Source organism: Oncorhynchus nerka, linkage group LG22 (genome assembly GCF_034236695.1).
Source record: "Oncorhynchus nerka isolate Pitt River linkage group LG22, Oner_Uvic_2.0, whole genome shotgun sequence".
In the NCBI taxonomy this organism is placed as follows: Eukaryota; Metazoa; Chordata; class Actinopteri; order Salmoniformes; family Salmonidae; genus Oncorhynchus; species Oncorhynchus nerka.
Window position 1 is genome coordinate 25,823,831 of NC_088417.1, and position 18,053 is coordinate 25,841,883.

At 45.8% G+C, this 18,053-nt stretch overlaps 1 protein-coding gene across 2 annotated transcripts in view; it reads right to left on the reverse strand.

The window, feature by feature from the left end:
* ntng1a (netrin g1a) overlaps window positions 1-18,053 on the reverse strand; it is a 287,611-nt gene that overhangs the window by 172,336 nt on the left and 97,222 nt on the right. For both annotated transcript variants that reach the window (XM_065007088.1, XM_065007089.1), the window contains exon 4: window positions 89-261. In XM_065007088.1, the coding sequence (XP_064863160.1) occupies window positions 89-261 (173 nt within the window). The remainder of the gene's footprint in view (window positions 1-88; window positions 262-18,053) is intronic.

Here is an 18,053-nt window from a genome sequence, read left to right on the forward strand (position 1 = left end):
TATCTATCTGCATCTGTTCATGTGTCTCTGTGCATGTGTGAATATATTTGTGCATGTGTATTCCTGTGCGTGTGTGTTGGTTACTCACAGGTATTTGCCGTTCCCTTGGGGATGGGTAGATAGGAGCCTGCGCTCCACGTCCTTCCCTGGTAGTTCCTCTTACAGCGGCCACAGTCCGGCCCCGTGGTGTTGTGCTCACACTCACAATTTAGCGTCTCTTTGTCAAACACACAACTATTGGCGTGAAGGTTACACTTGCACCTGTCGAGGAGGAAGGAGAACAGAGAAAAGAGAAATCAACACCTGTGGAATTTTCACTTTCAATTCCTGAGCTAAAATGTGGGATTGAAAGAAAAGAGCATGACAGAGAGGGAGGGAGGGAGGCAGGCAGGGAGGGAGGGAGGGAGGGAGGGAGGGAGGGAGGGAGGGAGGGAGGGAGGGAGGGAGGGAACAAAGAGTAAGTATTTGGACAGTGCAGAAGGGCAGGGTTTCCTTGAGGATGATTTGCATGTGAACACAGAAACAGAGACAGAGGTATTCTCAGCTTCAGGAGAACAACTTCAAACAGCACACACAGCGCCAAGGATTCCTCAAAAGAGTCTGCATCATTATTTTCCCTCTTTCTTCTGCCATGAAAGATGACTTATTTATAATTGTCTCACTGGAGGAAGTGTAATTGCAGTAAGGTCACATTTAACTAAGCGAGAGTGAGAGAATGTGAGAAAGGGGAGAGAGAGATAGATAGAGAGAAAGATCAGAGAGAGAGAGAGACTAAATGAAACAAGTATAGTGGAATTGTTCAACAAACCGGAGGGAAGAGACTTGTAGTCACCCCCCCCCCTCCCCCTTCTCTCTCTCTGAGTTTGTACACATCAGCTGCTTCAAGGACCAGTCTTATTTTGGCAAAGAAAAAAAATCTAGGTCTTTAAAAGAGGCTCAGGCATTCACATAAACAAACTAGCGAATTCCTATTCTCATCCCACTACAATTGTAATATTACAGCACAACAACATAGTCATGTCTAGTCAATACTCAAAGTGACCACTGGGGACATACAAACTTTATGCCAAGTACGCATCTCTAATCCTGACAATGGCACTTGACACAGAGGAAGTCTAAAAACAGCTTGCATTGATTTTGTTGCAACGAGTCAAGGAGGTTGCAATTGCGTTTTGCGATACACTGTGATCTCTATCCATCCTAGGAGAAAGAGAAATGGAGGTGGTAGTGTTGACTTGGAGTACTGGCGTTGGGAGGTAACTCTACTCCTCTGCTGGGACTGTGTGCACAAGGTAATATCATGTATGTGTTGGTGTCCACGTGCGGCCTCACCCTTGGCCTCCCATCGCAGATGAGAGGAGAGTCGTCGTCACTCAGCTCTCACTATTCATGTCTCTACAGCAATATGAGAAGGCATACTTCCAAAAACTATTGACAGCAGTTTCATTTGGATTGACATTCTGAAAAATACCATTATTTCAAAGAATATCATTACTCAGCGATGTACCATGTAGAGACAGGAAGAGCCTCCCAAGACTGTCAGCTATAAACACGACATGAAAACGACATAAAAAGGAATCATGTGAATTGGTGTTGCTCTGATGGGTTCATATCAGGTGAAAATACTGTGACTCTTAATGTCCTTCTATTGTGAGCAGGGCTACAGTTTATGGATTGGTGTTGCTATCATGGCTGCATATCTGGTAGAACAACAATATATATGTATTTCTATTGGGAACAGATCTCTACTAGGAGCAGTGTGGAGGGTGTTGTTGAGGAATGATCAGCCAGGGACAGCTCAGCCTACCCTTCCTAACACTAACAACACGGTGAGAGACTGCAGTGACAGCTGGCAGTGTTAATCCCTCCACCACGACTCACTGCGCCAGCTCTAAAAACGCTAAGCCTGATTCACCAGATAAATATGAGGACTCACAAGGAACAACACTCCTAAACCAATCAGCCGACTTTGATCTATCTCAGCAGCTCTCCGCTCATCTGCTGTGGCGGTGGAGGAATGGCTGATTCCTCATGCTCCGATTTCAGGCCGCCTCGCCGTCACCCACCGATTAGGGCCACAACGCTTTCTCGTCATGTTTGTCCCTGGCTATGTCTCTCTCATTCTCTCTCTCTCTCCTCTCCCTCTCTCTCTCTCCCTCTCACTCTTTTCTGAAGTCCTATAAGATCACCCGTCCCCCCTGCATGAATATGGGTGCCCATTATTAAACCTATTATGGCGCGGCATGTCGGGGGGAACGTGCAGCGCTGTAGCGTTGTGGTGATGTTGTAGGAACTGATGTGCATCATGCTCTAAAGTGCTTCAGGGTGATGAACGACACCGCCATCCCCGCAGGTATACACGCTCAGCATAAATGATGGGTCATTATTTTCCTCAGGCTCCCCGATTTGCATCTCATTACCCAGAAGGCTGCTGGGTGGCAGTGGCGACAGGGGACATCGCTATTACAATGTGCCTCACACTGAAGAATCAACAAGCAGCCTTGACAGATAATAGACACCTATTTGTCTGTCTGTCTCTCTCTCTCTCTCTCTCTGTCTCTCTGTGTCTTTCTGTCATTCTCTCTCTCTGTCTTTACCTGTCTGTCTGTCTGTCTGTCTGTCTGTCTGTCTGTCTTTCTGTCTGTCTGTCTGTCTGTCTGTCTGTCTGTCTGTCTGTCTGTCTGTCTGTCTGTCTGTCTGTCTGTCTGTCTGTCTGTCTGTCTGTCTGTCTGTCTGTCTAGCTGTCTGAGCATATGCTACATAACCAAAATGTTAAATGCAGTGAGGTTGTGAGCCGGTTAAACTGTATTACTTGACATTCTGATGAGGCAGCTACCTTTCTCTGTTCTCCTCTCTGTTCTCCTCTCTTTCTCTTCTCTTTCTCTCTATAACTGTCGGGGGGTCTGAGACTTAGACTCCATGGAGAGGAGAGCCTTTTGTGCTGTAACCTTCAGGTCCCCTCAACACCGGAGACATTTTAATCATCGGGCAGAAATGATATCGTCACGCGCTGCTGGCATAATGAAGAAGAGGCCGGGCGGTGGGCCCATGGGTCTCCCAGCCCTGTGTGTATGTATGTGTGCATGTCTGTGTGTGTGTGTGTGGAGCCATGGCCCATGGATCTCTTAGCTGTTGGCTCTGTCGTGTGGAAATCAGACCCAAGCCCCGGGTGCCGGGGGAGGCCCTAGGAGAAGGGGGACGGCTTAAGCGAGTAATGCTGTAAACATGCATTTAATGACAAAGCTCCTCCCCTGGGCACTCTCACTTTCACTACCTGTCTTCAATTAATGCTAGTCACCGCACTTTAGTGTAAAGTCTGCGGATATGGGTGCAACAGTGAAAGGAAGTCTCTCTATCGCTCTCTCTTTCAGACTTTCTCACTTTCTGTCTGTCCCTTTCTCCCACTCTTTGTCCTCTGTCTCTTTCTCTTTCTGCTCCTATGCCTTGCCTCAAATTAAATATTCATAGTGGTTAGGCAATGTTTTGTTTTCGTGTGGTACTTTCAAAGGGCTATCGCTCAAGGCGAGTTTGGAGAGCCAACCACTGTCTGCTGCTCTGCTAGAGGTCATGAGGATATTTATTCATAAAATTACCCAGGAGGCTGTGTGCTCATTGCTCAGACAGGTTAACGTGCTCAAGTGGAGGAAAAAAAGAAAGGGAAAATCAATGCTGGGTTTTGCCTTTTTTGTCTGACTTCAGACTTCCAGTCTTCCACCCACACTTTCTTACATCTGACAAAAGGTTTGACGTTCTCCTTGAGATGGAGGAGACAGAATACATTGTACAGCTCTGATTTATTTATTTATCTTTTCCAAAATAGACAAGCGGCAGAGACGTGCGATGATGCGAGCGGAGTGGAGCTTTACACCCAGCTCGCCTGAAGCACCGGAGACTCTGACCTCCAAAGTAATGGAATTCTGATTGACAATGAGGGACGAGACGGCATGTTGTGCACTCTCCAAACCAATGTTATTAGCAAAAAGAAGAACAACACAACACAAGGCCTAGTTTCCAGGGAAATTGCTCTTCCTTTTTTTATAATTTTATCTATAATCTCTTTCGAAAGACACCGGCTATCTCATTATAACCAAACAAGCACTTTTCCCTCATCCAGCATTTTCTTACCGTGCCTTTGTAGCTAGACATATCAGTCGCTAATTAATCATAATTACACACAAACGAAGCCCACACATGGCCATGTAACGGTGCTGATCCTACCAAATTGAGCAGCGTGAATGAAACACGGCCCTTAAGTGGGTTCATTAAGTGAAGCAATTAAATTCAATCAAACGTGCAGGTGTTATTGTAACCAAGCGAATAGGGTTAAATACGCATTCTGTCTCCTGTAAGTGAGCAACAATAATACAATGGAGGGGAGGGGAAAACGATCCAGATCCGACTCCATTATGCAAAGGCCAAATTGAAATAGAATCCCTGGAAGGAATACTAACAAGGCCTGAAGGTGTCCACAAGTAATGTGTCTGGGTAGAACGGAGTCCGACCGTTACTGAGAGCCTTATCAGGGACCTAACCACAACTATTTCAAACATTGTGACTCGCAGCAATAAGCAACAACCCCTCCTCCCTGAAGCTGCAATGATGTTGAAGGGTGACATTGAGCCACCCTCCCCTCACATCACATCACATCACACACACACACACACACACTCACGCACGCACACACACACACCCACACCCTTTCTTGACACTTCAGCTCACATTAGATCTAAACAGATCTCCCTCTTTCTAGCGTGTTAGCTGCTAATTGCCTCCTGATGAAGGAGTTGTACAGCCTTCTTCTGGCCTGCAGTGCAGTGTAGGAAGTGAGAACCAGGCTCTGGCTCTCCTGAGTAGCCCTTTGCTAACAAACACACACACATACACACATGCACACACACACACACGCATGCACGCACACACACACACACACACACACACACACACACACACACACACACACACACACACACACACACACACACACACACACACACACACACACACACACACACACACACACACACACACACACACACACCCCTTAACAGATTTGACAGGGAGAGAAGTGGAGTTCGGGGCTATCCTTCGAATGCCTGATGACTATAAATCCTTCTGCTGCTCTGTCATTCGCTACATACGTTAATCTGAGGCTGCCATCATTGAAGTCCTTTGTGGTGACAAGGGGGATGACGGGCATTGTACAAAACAAAGTCATCAGCGATTGGATCAGAGTTTCAGAGTATCAAAGCCAATGACAAATTTTCAAACCTCTGCTTTATTCACATGTGTATTGGCTCTGGTCCAACCCATCGGTTTCTGGACCAATCAGACATGTGTTCACATTCGCTGAAGGGTCGGGGAGGTACCTCAGATCCAGACTCATTACGGAGAAGAAACTAACGCCCGTGGGCGTGGCGTAGCATTTGGCTGGAGCAAGGAGTCTGGGTATCCAGTGAAACCCTCCTCCTCATCGTGACCCGAGGGGAATGAACCACTCTTATCTGCCTTGCCACTGCCAAGCCTTCAACAGCCTCATCTTAGTGGAGCTCTGGGAAAATCCACAGATCTGGATCTTTCAGTGACAAAGGTGTCGAGACACAGCAACCTTTCAAGCATGTTATCAACTCTAAATTGAAGTTGGCCTATGTACTGTTGTCTCATGGAGTTGAGGAAATGATTGAAATGGCTCAAATATATACTCCTTATACGGTTGACTAATATAAGACACAAGTTACCCAATAGCATGGCCTGGTACAGCTCATTATAGGAATATTACATTTGCTCCATTAGTAATGCGATACGCTTAAGTAGCCAATTAAGTTGTGAAGTGGAATACAAGTGAACGACCCTGCAGCTGAACTGTGGCACTCAGCATAAGACGTGGTCATCCAAATGATCTTAATGAACGCTTTAAGTAGGCGGAGAGGAGGACAGACAAGGGGGTCAGACTTCAACATGAACCCTAATACCTCATCTTAAAACGTAGGGTTTGCTGGTATGAACGCTGAAGTAATTCAATGCGAGGTGTTCCTCTACGTTTTTCCCATCCACTGTGAATGCTGTGAGGGCTGTGCCATTACTAATGCATGCTGGCTGACATGTTATCCAAGCAGGAGTCAATCAAGAGGGCTTTACTGTGGCTGACATGCCAACCCAGGTCAATAGAATCGAGTGGTTGGCGACTCTGATACCCCACCCCCCTTTCTATTGGATTTAGAGCTGCTGGGGACAGAGGAGAGGAGAGGACGCACCAAGGGGGTAAGGACCAATACCAATAACATTGGAGAAAGCAGAATAGGATTTCAAGGCAGGAAGTCAATGCTCCTTGAGTACCAAATGTGAGTGAGCTTGTCATTTCAACAAGCCACATAGAAGCAAAATCAAAAGAGAGAAGAGGCATTGATCAGTTTGGGTCTGTAGGCCAGAGAGCCTGTCATTGGACACACTGACCTATGTGTCACGCCTGCTCCCTCTCTTCCCCCCTGGCTCTCGAGGGCACCAGGCTCCCCAGCATTGCGCACTCCTGCCACCATCATTACGCGATTATTGGACTCACCTGGACTCAATCACCTCCGTCGTTACCTTCCAACATTTTCCACCATAATTTGCAAATAAATTCATTAAAAATGTGATTTTCTGGATTTTTTTTCTCATTTTGTCTGTCATAGTTGAAGTGTAGCTATGATGAGAATTACAGGCCTCTCTCATCTTTTCAAGTGGGAGAATTTGCACAATTGGTGGCTGACTAAATACTTTTTTGCCCCAGTGTAATAAATATTAGCCTAAAGACAGGATTTCATTGACAGAGAGGGGAACAGGTCCTCCTACAGAGTCACATGCAGGTAAGACTATTTGATTTCTATATAGTAACAGAAAGAGGCATCAAAACACTTACAGTATCTTTGCCAAATAACTCTCAACATTGAAGAGATGAGCTGTATTTCAAAATATAAAATATAATCCATGTTCCATGCCCTGTACACCTGAGCATGTGGCAGCAGATAGCCTAGATCAGTGGTTCCCAAACTTGTTATAGTCCCGTACCCCTTCAAACATTCAACCTCCAGCTGAGTATCCCCTCTATAGCATTAAGGTCAGCATACTCTCAAATGATGTTTTTTGCCATCATTGTAAGCCTCCCACACACACTATTTAATACATTTAATGAACATAATAATGAGTGTGAGTTTTTGTCACAACCTGGCTTGTGGAGCTCTTATAGGACCAGGGCACAAATAATAACATACAAATAATCAATCATTTTGCTCTTTATTTAACCATCTTACATATAAAACCTTATTTGCTCATTGAAAATGGTGAAAAACTCACCACAGGTTAATGAGAAGGGTGTGCTTGAAATGATGCACATAACTCTGCAATGGTGGGTTGTATTGGAGAGTCAGTCTTAAATCCTTTTCCACACACAGTCTGTGCCTGTATTTAGTTTTCATGTTAGTGGGGGCCGAGAATCCACTCTCACATAGGTGCATAGTTACAAAGGGCATCAGTGTCTTAACAGCGTGATTTGCCAAGGCAGGATACTCTGAGCGCAGCCCTATCCAGAAAACTGGCAGTTCACAGAACCGCTTGTTGCAATTTTGATGGGACTCTCTTGTTCAGATATCGGTATGTGGACTGGAAGCAGGGCATGAAAGGGATAATAAATCCAGTTGTTTGTGTCATCCGTTTCGGGAAAGTACCTGTGTAATTGCGCACCCATTTCACTCAGGTGCTTCGCTATATCACATTTGACATTGTCTGTAAGCTTGAGTTCATTTTCACACAAAAAATCATACAATGATGGAAAGACCTGTATGTTGTATTTGTTAATGCAGACAGAGAAGAGCTCCAACTTCTTAGTCATAGCCTCAATTTTGTCCCGCACATTGAAAATAGTTGCGGAGAGTCCCTGTAATCCTATATTCAGATCATTCAGGCGAGACAAAACATCACCCAGATCACAAGTCTCAACGTCAACCGTGAAGAGGCGACTCCGGGATGCTGGCCTTCTAGGCAGAGTTCCTCTGTCCAGTGTCTGTGTTATTTTGTACTTTTCTTTTTATTGGCAGGTCTGAGATATGGCTTTTTCTTTGCAACTCTGCCTAGAAGGCCAGCATCCCGGAATCGCTTTTTCACTGTTGATGTTGAGACTGGTGTTTTGCAGGTACTATTTAATGAAGCTGCCAGTTGAGGACTTGTAAGGCATCTGTTTCTAGACACTAATGTACTTGTCCTCTTGCTCAGTTGTACACCGAGGCCTCCCACTCCTCTTTCTATTCTGGTTAGCGCCAGTTTGCACTGTTCTGTGAAGGGAGTAGTACACAGCATTGTACGAAATCTTCAGTTTCTTGGCAATTTCTCGCATGGAATAGCCTTCACTTCTCAGAACAAGAATAGACTGACGAGTTTCAGAAGAAAGTTATTTGTTTCAGGCCATTTTGAGCCTGTAATCGAACCCACAAATTCTGATGTTCCAGATACTTTACTAGTGAAAAGAAGGCCAATTCTATTGCTTCTTTAATCAGAACAACAGTTTTAAGCTGTGTTAACATAATTGCAAAATGGTTTTCTAATGATCAATTAGCCTTTTAAAATTATAAACTTGGATTAGCTAACACAACATGCCATTGGAACACAGGAGTGATGGTTGCTGATAATGGGTCTCTGTACGCCTATGTAGATATTCCATTAAAAATCAGCCTCTTCCAGCTACAATAGTCATTTACAACATTAACAATGTCTACACTGTATTTCTGATCTATTTGATGTTATTTTAATGGACAAAAAATTTGCTTTTCTTTCAAAAACAAGGACATTTCTATGTGACCACAAACTTTTAAAAGGTAGTGTATATCACACAGTGGCTGAGGAAGGCACTACTCCCAATATAAGTGAACCCCAAATCAAGAAACCATCACTGGGGCGGCAGGGTAGCCTAGTGGTTAGAGCATTGACTTAGTAACTGAAAGGTTGCAAGTTCAAATCCCTGAGCTGACAGGGTACAAATCTGTTGTTCTGCCCCTGAACAGGCAGTTAACCCACTGTTCCTAGGCCATCATTGAAAATAAGAATTTGGTCTTAACTGACTTGCCTAGTTAAATGAGGGTTAAAAAACAAAAAAATAGTTCTCATCATATTGTGTTATTTGAAATACATTTTTTCATATTCATGGGTTATCCAAGACCATAATAAACACAACCAAAGGATACTTTTTCTGATAGCATACAGGTATATGAAATGTATTTACTGTTAGAATGTTGCAGTCGAAATGACTGCTCATTGGCTCAAAGTGGGGTCCCTCGAGCCCCGGCTTTTCTATTAGTAAATGTACATACATACTGTCAGTGTTAGTGAACAAGTCTTTACTATACTCCTGATGGGGAGAGAGAGAGAGAGAGAGAGAGAGAGAGAGAGAGAGAGAGAGAGAGAGAGAGAGAGAGAGAGAGTAAACTCAGGGAGAGTTAAAGGTCATTGAAAGCCCAGATGATCATGGTGCTCTGAGGACTGGGAGGCCATCTGCTTGGCTGGGAGACACAGTTCCATTGAGTAAGTGCGGGGTTGCACTCCCTGTCACAAGATTAATTAATTAATGAGATCAGAGAGAGAGAGAGGTAAAGAATAGCTCCGAGGGGTGTGTGTGTGTGTGTGTGTGTGTGTGTGTGTGTGTGTGTGTGTGTGTGTGTGTGTGTGTGTGTGTGTGTAATTCAGATCTACAGACTCAGCAGCTGTCCATCTTGTTGTTATGTTGTCACACAGTGTTTTATTATCGCCATTACTACTCCAGCCAGGGTTCAGCTGACAGAGACTGTCAGTAACCTTTACTCCAGCCAGGGTTCAGCTGACAGAGACTGTCAGTAACCTTTACTCCAGCCAGGGTTCAGCTGACAGACACTAAGTCAGTAACCTTTACTCCAGCCAGGGTTCAGCTGACAGACTGTCAGTAACCTTTACTCCAGCCAGGGTTCAGCTGACAGACTGTCAGTAACCTTTACTCCAGCTGACAGAGACTGTCAGTAACCTTTACTCCAGCCAGGGTTCAGCTGAAAGAGACTGTCAGTAACCTTGTACCAAGGAAGGTTCTGAGAATACCATGATATCTTTGTTCACTGTTTAATTCTTCTCTCTTGTTACAGTCCCAGTCCTATTGTGTGACTCTGTTCTGCTTGAAGGCTAAAGCGTTGATGGATGGACATACATAATAACTGTGTGTGTGGTTGTTATCTGATGCAGCTGAGCTGAGCTCGCTCTCTTAAATTCTGTTTTCATGACTGAACGATCACATTATTGAACGGCTCAATATTCTCTCAGGAAGTCTGGAAGTTTTTTTGTTTTTTTTACCTTTATTTAACTAGGCAAGTCAGTTAAGAACAAATTCTTATTTTCAATGACGGCCTAGGAAGAGTGGGTTAACTGCCTGTTCAGGGGCAGAACGACAGATTTGCACCTTGTCAGCTCGGGGGTTTGAACTTGCAACCTTCCGGTTACTAGTCCAACGCTCTAACCACTAGGCTACCCTGCCGCCCCAACTGTCAGTAACCTTTTTTTGTTGATCTGAGTAAAATCTGAATCAGGTAGTAACTGACCGTCAATGTAATCATACTGTGCCATCAGCACAGTCGGTGACTGTGTCTTACACACACAGACACACATAATGACAATCTCAGCTCATATGCAAGCAAAGCATTGTGCCATATGGCTTTTTCTTCCCTGACATCTAAGGAGAGAAATCCTCTCATATTATCTACCGTGTCATGTTGATGCAGCCAGATTGGGTTGGCTGGACTGAGCTGCATTGAGCCGGGCCAAGTCTATCTGTCTTTGATGATTAAAGAGTAAATCCATGGTCACGATCTCCAAGATAGATAACTATGATAGAGAGATCCAGGTGTACAACAACTCAGCATCCAACAGCTAAGTTAATCGGAGATTGCATCACAAAATGGGAAAAATGTATGTGTCTGCATACTGTATCTGATCTGTTCTAATGAGTGTTGTGGGTGTGCGGTCGTCTCAGACACATGCACACGAGCACGCACGCACACACACACACACGCACACGCACGCACACGCGCGCGCACACACGCGCACACGCACACACACACACACACACACACCATATCTGCCACTAATCAGCGGAGGAGAGGAGAATGGTGGTAGAAGTGAAGGAGAGGTCAATGAGGGTATTACTCATGAATATCTGACAGCAGGACTATTATGAGGGGTGAGGCAGGCTGGAGAGGAGGGAGAGGCAGGGGTGAGGATGGAGGGAAGAGACAGTAATACATCTGAAAGGGGTCAGGATGGGATGAGGCATGGTAGGGAGGCAGGGGTGAGGCATGAGGGAGAAGAGCTACATGTCTAAGAGGGCTATCCATTCATTAAATGGGTCAGCAGCTGAATGTAATCAAATCAAATCAAAATGATTTATATCGCGCTTCGTACATCAGCTGATATCTCAAAGTGCTGTACAGAAACCCAGCCTAAAACCCCAAACAGCAAACAATGCAGGTGTAGAAGCACATGTAGAATGTGTTGAATGTGTGCCTCAGACAAGAAAGAACAGAGAAAATAGCCGGAGATACGGCTGGCTTCTGCTCCATGCCCCCATAGGACACAATGGAGAAAATTGACTGTCTTAGTGTGAGAATAAAGGGTATTACAGGAAACCAGACTGAAAATGGCTGCACTGTAGGCTACAGTATACGTTCTGGCTGAGGTTTACCCTGCATAACTGAAACTAGTCATACTTCACGTATTTAAATATTCATTCTAAGTTCCGGGTCGGTAATGTTGATGGCCCTGTCCAGTCTACGTTTCTCAGTTTGTTCAAGTCTTTTAGAGGAGTGGTCCCACAATGAAATAAGGAGAGTTTAGGGGGGACTTTAGGCTGTTATGGGTTCATCCCAATTGGCACCCCTATATTGTGCACTATATTGTCCCTGGTAGTAGTGTTATAGGGATTAGGGTGCCACTTAATTCATGCTAGATTCATGCTAGATCTTCCCTCACACACATCATGATCCACATTGTTTATTAGACAACATATTGCTCTCAAACCCCGTGCTGTCAACTATGTGGGAGGACTTGTCATTCGAGGCACACTTGAGCCTCTCAACACCCAAACCCAAGACAGACAAATTCAATTACATTGTCTGTGTGAGCCGCAAATTTTACAGTGCCCTATCCCATAACAGAGAATACAATGGAGGGGGAAAAACAACAGCTCTACTGTGCTCAAATGATCATTAGTGGTATTTGTGATGGATCTCATTAAAGAAGCAAAAATAGATTTTGGTAGGATTGTTTTTGTCTTCCTTATTGAAAGGCATGGCGGGGAGGGAGGGAAGAATGACTGAGCACAGTCCAAATCCAGCTAGCTTACTGTTCATGGTATTGGTATGTGAGAGAGAGAGAGTGCTGGAAGGAGGGGAGGAGGGAGGAGAGGAGTGGAGGGAGAATGGAGGAGGGCAGAGGCTAGTGAGAGGAGTGAGGGGAATGCCAACTCTATCTCGTGTGCTGGCGAAAATACCTGAATGTTTCCCACCAGAGATATTTGGTGTCATGAAGCAGTACAGCAGTTCTGTACCACAGTGAGGCTGAGAGTCACCTCTACAGGCCCAATACAACAGGGAACAAGATAATAGTCATGATAGGCAAGCATGATACGAATCTACTGTTTTCTACTGTTTTCTGAATGGTCAACCTCAAGATATATTAATTGTAGGGTCATATCAAAATGTACTGCACCCCCTACCCCAAGTTAAAAAAGTATTTTCACATGAACCTCCCTTCGTACTATAAAATCAATTAAACCACAAATAACAATAATTGTAGCAACCCTGTGTTTATAAACATGGATATCTACTACTTGGGGACCTATTTCCATTATGGCCCCTACATTTGCTGCAGCATATGATACAGTAGTATAAGGACTGAATGCACATCTCATTTACACATCTCCATCTGGCTTTCAAGGGTCCTCTTATTTTTTAACATACAGTATATTCAGAAAGTACTCAGACCCCTTGACTTCAGCGACTTTTTGTTACGTTATTGCCTTATTCTAAAATTGATCAAATAAAGGTCCTCATCAATCTACACACAACACCCCATAATGAGAAAGTGAAAAAAGTATTTTAGAATATTTTTCAAATGTGTATAAAAAAAAACTGAAATACCTTATTTACATGATTATTCAGACCCTTTGTTATGAGACTTGAAATGGAGCTCAGGTGCATCCTGTTTCCATTGATCATCCTTGAAATGTTTCTACAAATTGATTGGACTCCAACTGTGGTGAATTCAATTGATTGGACATGATTTGGACGCTGGGCCAAACAGCAAGCAATGCAGATGTAGAAGCAGGGTGGCTTGGAAAAACTCCCCAGAAAGGCAAGAACCTAGGAAGAAACCTAGAGAGGAACCAGGCTCTGAGGGGTGGCCAGTCCTCTTCTGGCTGTGCCGGGTGGAGATTATAACAACATGGCCAAGATGTTCAAATGTTTATAAATGACTAGCAGGGTCAGATAATAATAATCACAGTGGTTGTAGAGGGTGCAACAGGTCAGCACCTCAAGAGTAAATGTCAGTTGGCTTTTCATAGCCGATCATTCAGAGTTAGAGACAGCAGGTGCGGTAGAGAGAGAGTCCAAAACAGCAGGTCTGGGACAAGGTAACACATCCAGTGAACAGGTCAGGGTTCCATACCCACAGGCAGAACAGTTGAAACTGGAGCAGCTGCATGACCAGGTGGACTGGGGACAGCAAGGAGTCATCAGGCCAGGTAGTCCTGAGGCATGGTCCTAGGGCTCAGGTCCTCAGAGAGAAGAGAGAGAGAAAGAGAGCGAGAAAGAGAGAAAGAGAGAAAGAAAGAGAGAGAGAGAGAAAACAAGATTCTCTGGTCTGATGAAACCAATATTGAACTCTTTGGCCTGAATGCCAAGCATCACGTCTGGATGAAACCTGGCACCATCCCTAGGGTGAAGCACGTTGGTGTCAGAATAATGCTGTGGGGATGTTTTTCAGAGGCAGGGACTAGGAGACTAGTCAGGATTGAGAGAAAGATGAACAGAGAAAAGTACAAAGAAATCCTTGATGAAAACCTGCTCCAGAGCGCTCAGGACTTCAGACTGGGGTGAAGGTTTACCTTCCAACAGGACAATGACCCTAAGCACACAGCTAAGACAATGCAGGAGTGGCTTTGGGACTAGTCTCTGAATGTCCTTGAGTGGCCCAGTCAGAGCTCGGACTTGAGTGGCGCAGCGGTCTAAGGCATCTCTGTGCTTGAGGCGTCACACTAGGCATCGAATCCAGGTTGTATCATAACCGGCCATGATTGGGAGTCCTATAGGGTGGCAGCACAATTGGCCCAGCGTCGTCCGGGTTTGGCCGGGGTAGGCCGTCATTGTAAATAAGAATATGTTCTTAACTGACTTGTCTAGTTAAATAAAGGTAAAAACAATATCTCTGGAGAGACTGGAAAATAGCTGTGCAGCGATGCTCCCCATCCAACCTGATAGAGCTTGAGAGGATCTGCAGAGAAGAACGGGAGAAACTCCCCAAATACAGGTGTACCACGCTTGTAGCATCATACCCAAGAAGACTCGAGGTAGTAATCGCTGCCAAAGGCTCTTCAACAAAGTACTGAGTAAAGGGTCTACATACTTATGTAAATGTCATATTTCTATTATTTTTATACATTTGCAAACATTTCTAGAAACCTTTTTTTGCATTGGCATTATGGGGAATTGTGTGTAGATTGTTGAGGGAAAAAAACTATTGAATCAATTTTAGAATAAGGCTGTAACGGAACAATATGTGGAAAAGGTCAAGGGGTCTGAAAACTTTCCGAATGCATTGTATGTGGCCACATTATTATAGGACGAAGTGGAAGAATGATGATCTGCAACATTGTCCCTAAACAAGATCAATAGGGGAGGTTTTGCGCTGTGTGTCGCATGCCTTCACTGTTCTTTCATGCTGCACCTGGCCTTTCCACTGCCTATCAGCTATTACTATTTGTTCTTGTCGATTCATATAAAAAAAATGGATGCAGCTTTGAATGTTTTTATGTGTGGTATGATTGCTAGTTAGCCTATTGCAACAAACGATCCACCTACCACCACTATTGTCACTCTGAATGGTGGATAGAGGGCAGGATAGACCATTAGACTGGCAGAATGTACTGACCTGTGGTATGCACTACCCTCCCCTATGCCAAATAAAAACCCTTCCCGAAGGGTTGTGAAGTTGGACAACACTCTATTTTGGACCCCCCCCCAGTAAATTGCGATCTGGCCCTTAAGAAATGTTATATTTTAATCTAAAGAACATTTGACCTTTCTGCATAGCGTTTAGCTCGATTTGAAATGGTCAATTGTCATTTCTCACCAGAGGTGTAGATGGGCTCTAAGGTGAAGATTACAGCAGTCCCGCCAAGAGGCTTCAATTGGCCTCCTTGACAAAGGATTCATCCCATTCATTGAGGTGCTTTTAAATCCAGCTTTTACTCCTGCTGTGCCTGAGTGATATGCTGAATTACATGTGAGCCGAGCTTCACGTCTAACACGAGAGAGAGAGAGAGAGAGAGAGAGAGAGAGAGAGAACACAGAATGTATGATGATGTGACAAAGAGGCTTTCCGAGTGTAAATAGAATGCCCGGGTAGCTTTTCAACTTCCTAATTCCATTTGTAGTAAAAGTATTATTTGGTCATTACCGTGTGACGCAATACATCTTGGCAAATTGCTTTTGTCTGGGTTCAGTAATGAGTCTGGCTCCAAATTCTCCCTCTTGGTTGTTATGATAACATAATCACCTAATTCAAACAGGCCTTTTACAGCCCATTCCAAAAGTAGACAGAGGTCTATTCTGAAGTTGTATATATTCCTAGCACTGAACCCTTGCTAAAATAGCCAAGATGTAGTTGGTAGAACACATGATCAGATTAGGGATTGCATCTTAGTTTGAGATTATTTATCGTTGACAGGAGTCTAGGGAGGCATTCGGGTTTTGGACACAAGGGTAGTAAGACTGGTGGACAAAGAGTTTTCCAATGAATAATGTTTTTCAAGATGCTCTTGTTTTGTCTTTGGCTGGCAGGTTCTTGACAGTTAATAATTTAGACCAGTGGTGTGCTCCCACCGAAGCCTTCCTCTTGCGCCTAGCTGGTTTAGTGGAACCACCCAGGTCACAACACTGACAGAGCACTGAAATGTGTGTGTGTGTTTGGTGTGTGTGTGTTTGGTGTGTGTGTGTGTGTGTGTGTGTGTGTGTGTGTGTGTGTGTGTGTGTGTGTGTGTCACGTTCTGTCCATCGTTCGTATGTGTTTTCCTTGTTTTAGTGTTGGTCAGGACGTGAGCTAGGTGGGCATTCTATGTTGTGTGTCTGGTTTGTCTATTTCTATGTTTGGCCTGATATGGTTCTCAATCAGAGGCAGGTGTTAGTCATTGTCTCTGATTGGGAACCATATTTAGGTAGCCTGTTTTGTGTTGGGTTTTGTGGGTGATTTTTCCTGTCTCTGTGTTTGCACCAGATAGGACTGTTTAGGTTTTCACTTTTTCTTGTTTTGTATAGTCTGTTCATGTATAGTCGTCTTTATTAAAAACATGAATAACCAGCACGCTGCATTTTGGTCCGCCTCTCTTTCACCAGAAGAAAACCCTTACAGAATCACCCACCAACCAAGGACCAAGCGGCGTGGTAAACAGAGGCAGCAGCAACAGCAGCAGCAGGAGAAGCGACAGGTGCAGCAGGAGCAACAGCAGCAGCAGCAAAGGCAGCAGCAGGAGAAGCAACAGAGGCAGCAGCAGCAGTGGGAGAGGCTGCACTATTTGGATAAATGGACTTGGGAGGAGATCCTTGACGGAAAAGGACCCTGGGCGGAGCCATGGATGGAATTGGAGCTGTCGGCGAAGCAGAGTGCTTAGTCTGAGAGTGTGGAGGATGTATTGGACAGAGTAGAAAGAAAGCTGTTGGTTTGGCATAGCATGCACGGCATACCAGTGCCAGCACCACGCATCAGGCCTACAGTGCGTCCCGCCTGTCCAGCGCTGCCGGAGCCTTCCTCCTCTCCAGCGCAGCCAGAGTCTCCCGCCTGTCCGGCGCTGTCAGAGCTACCGCCCCTCATGCCAGAGGCACCAGTGCTCCTCAGTCCAGCGCTGCCAGAGCCTTTTTCTCCAGTCTGCCCAGCGCCGCCAGTGCCGCCGGTCTGCCCAGCACCGCCAGTGCCGCCAGTCAGCCAGGATCCGCCAGTCGGCCAGGATCCATCCGCCAGTCGGCCAGGATCCACCAGTCAGCCAGGATCCGCCAGTCTGCCAGGATCCACCAGTCAGCCAGGATCTGCCAGATCCGCCAGTCAGCCAGTATCCGCCAGTCGGCCAGTATCCGCCAGTCGGCCAGTATCCGCCAGTCGGCCAGGATCCGCCAGTCGGCCAGGATCAGTTAGATCCACCATTCAGCCAGGATCCACCAGTCAGCCAGGATCTGCCAGAACTGCCAGTCAGCCAGGATCTGCCAGAACTGCCAGTCGGCCAGGATCTGCCAGGATCAGTTAGATCCGCCATTCAGCCAGGATCCACCAGTCAGCCAGGATCCACCAGTCAGCCAGGATCCGCCAGAAGTGCCAGTCAGCCAGGATCTGCCAGAACTGCCAGTCGGCCAGGATCCGCCAGTCGGCCAGGATCCGCCAGTCTGCCAGGATCCGCCAGTGTGCCAGGGTCAGCCAGGATCCGCCAGAACTGCCAGTCTGCCAGGATCCGCCAGTCTGCCAGGATCTGCCAGGATCTGCCAGTCTGCCAGGATCTGCCCGTCGGCCAGGATCTGCCCGTCGGCCAGGATCTGCCAGTCGGCCAGGATCCGCCAGTGTGCCAGGATCCGCCAGTCAGCCAGGATCTGCCAGAACTGCCAGTCAGCCAGGGTCTGCCAGGATCCGCCAGTCAGCCAGGATCCGCCAGGATCTGCCAGTCTGCCAGGATCCGCCAGTCTGCCAGGATCCGCCAGTCAGCCAGGATCCGCCAGGATCTGCCAGGATCCGCCAGTCTGCCAGGATCCGCC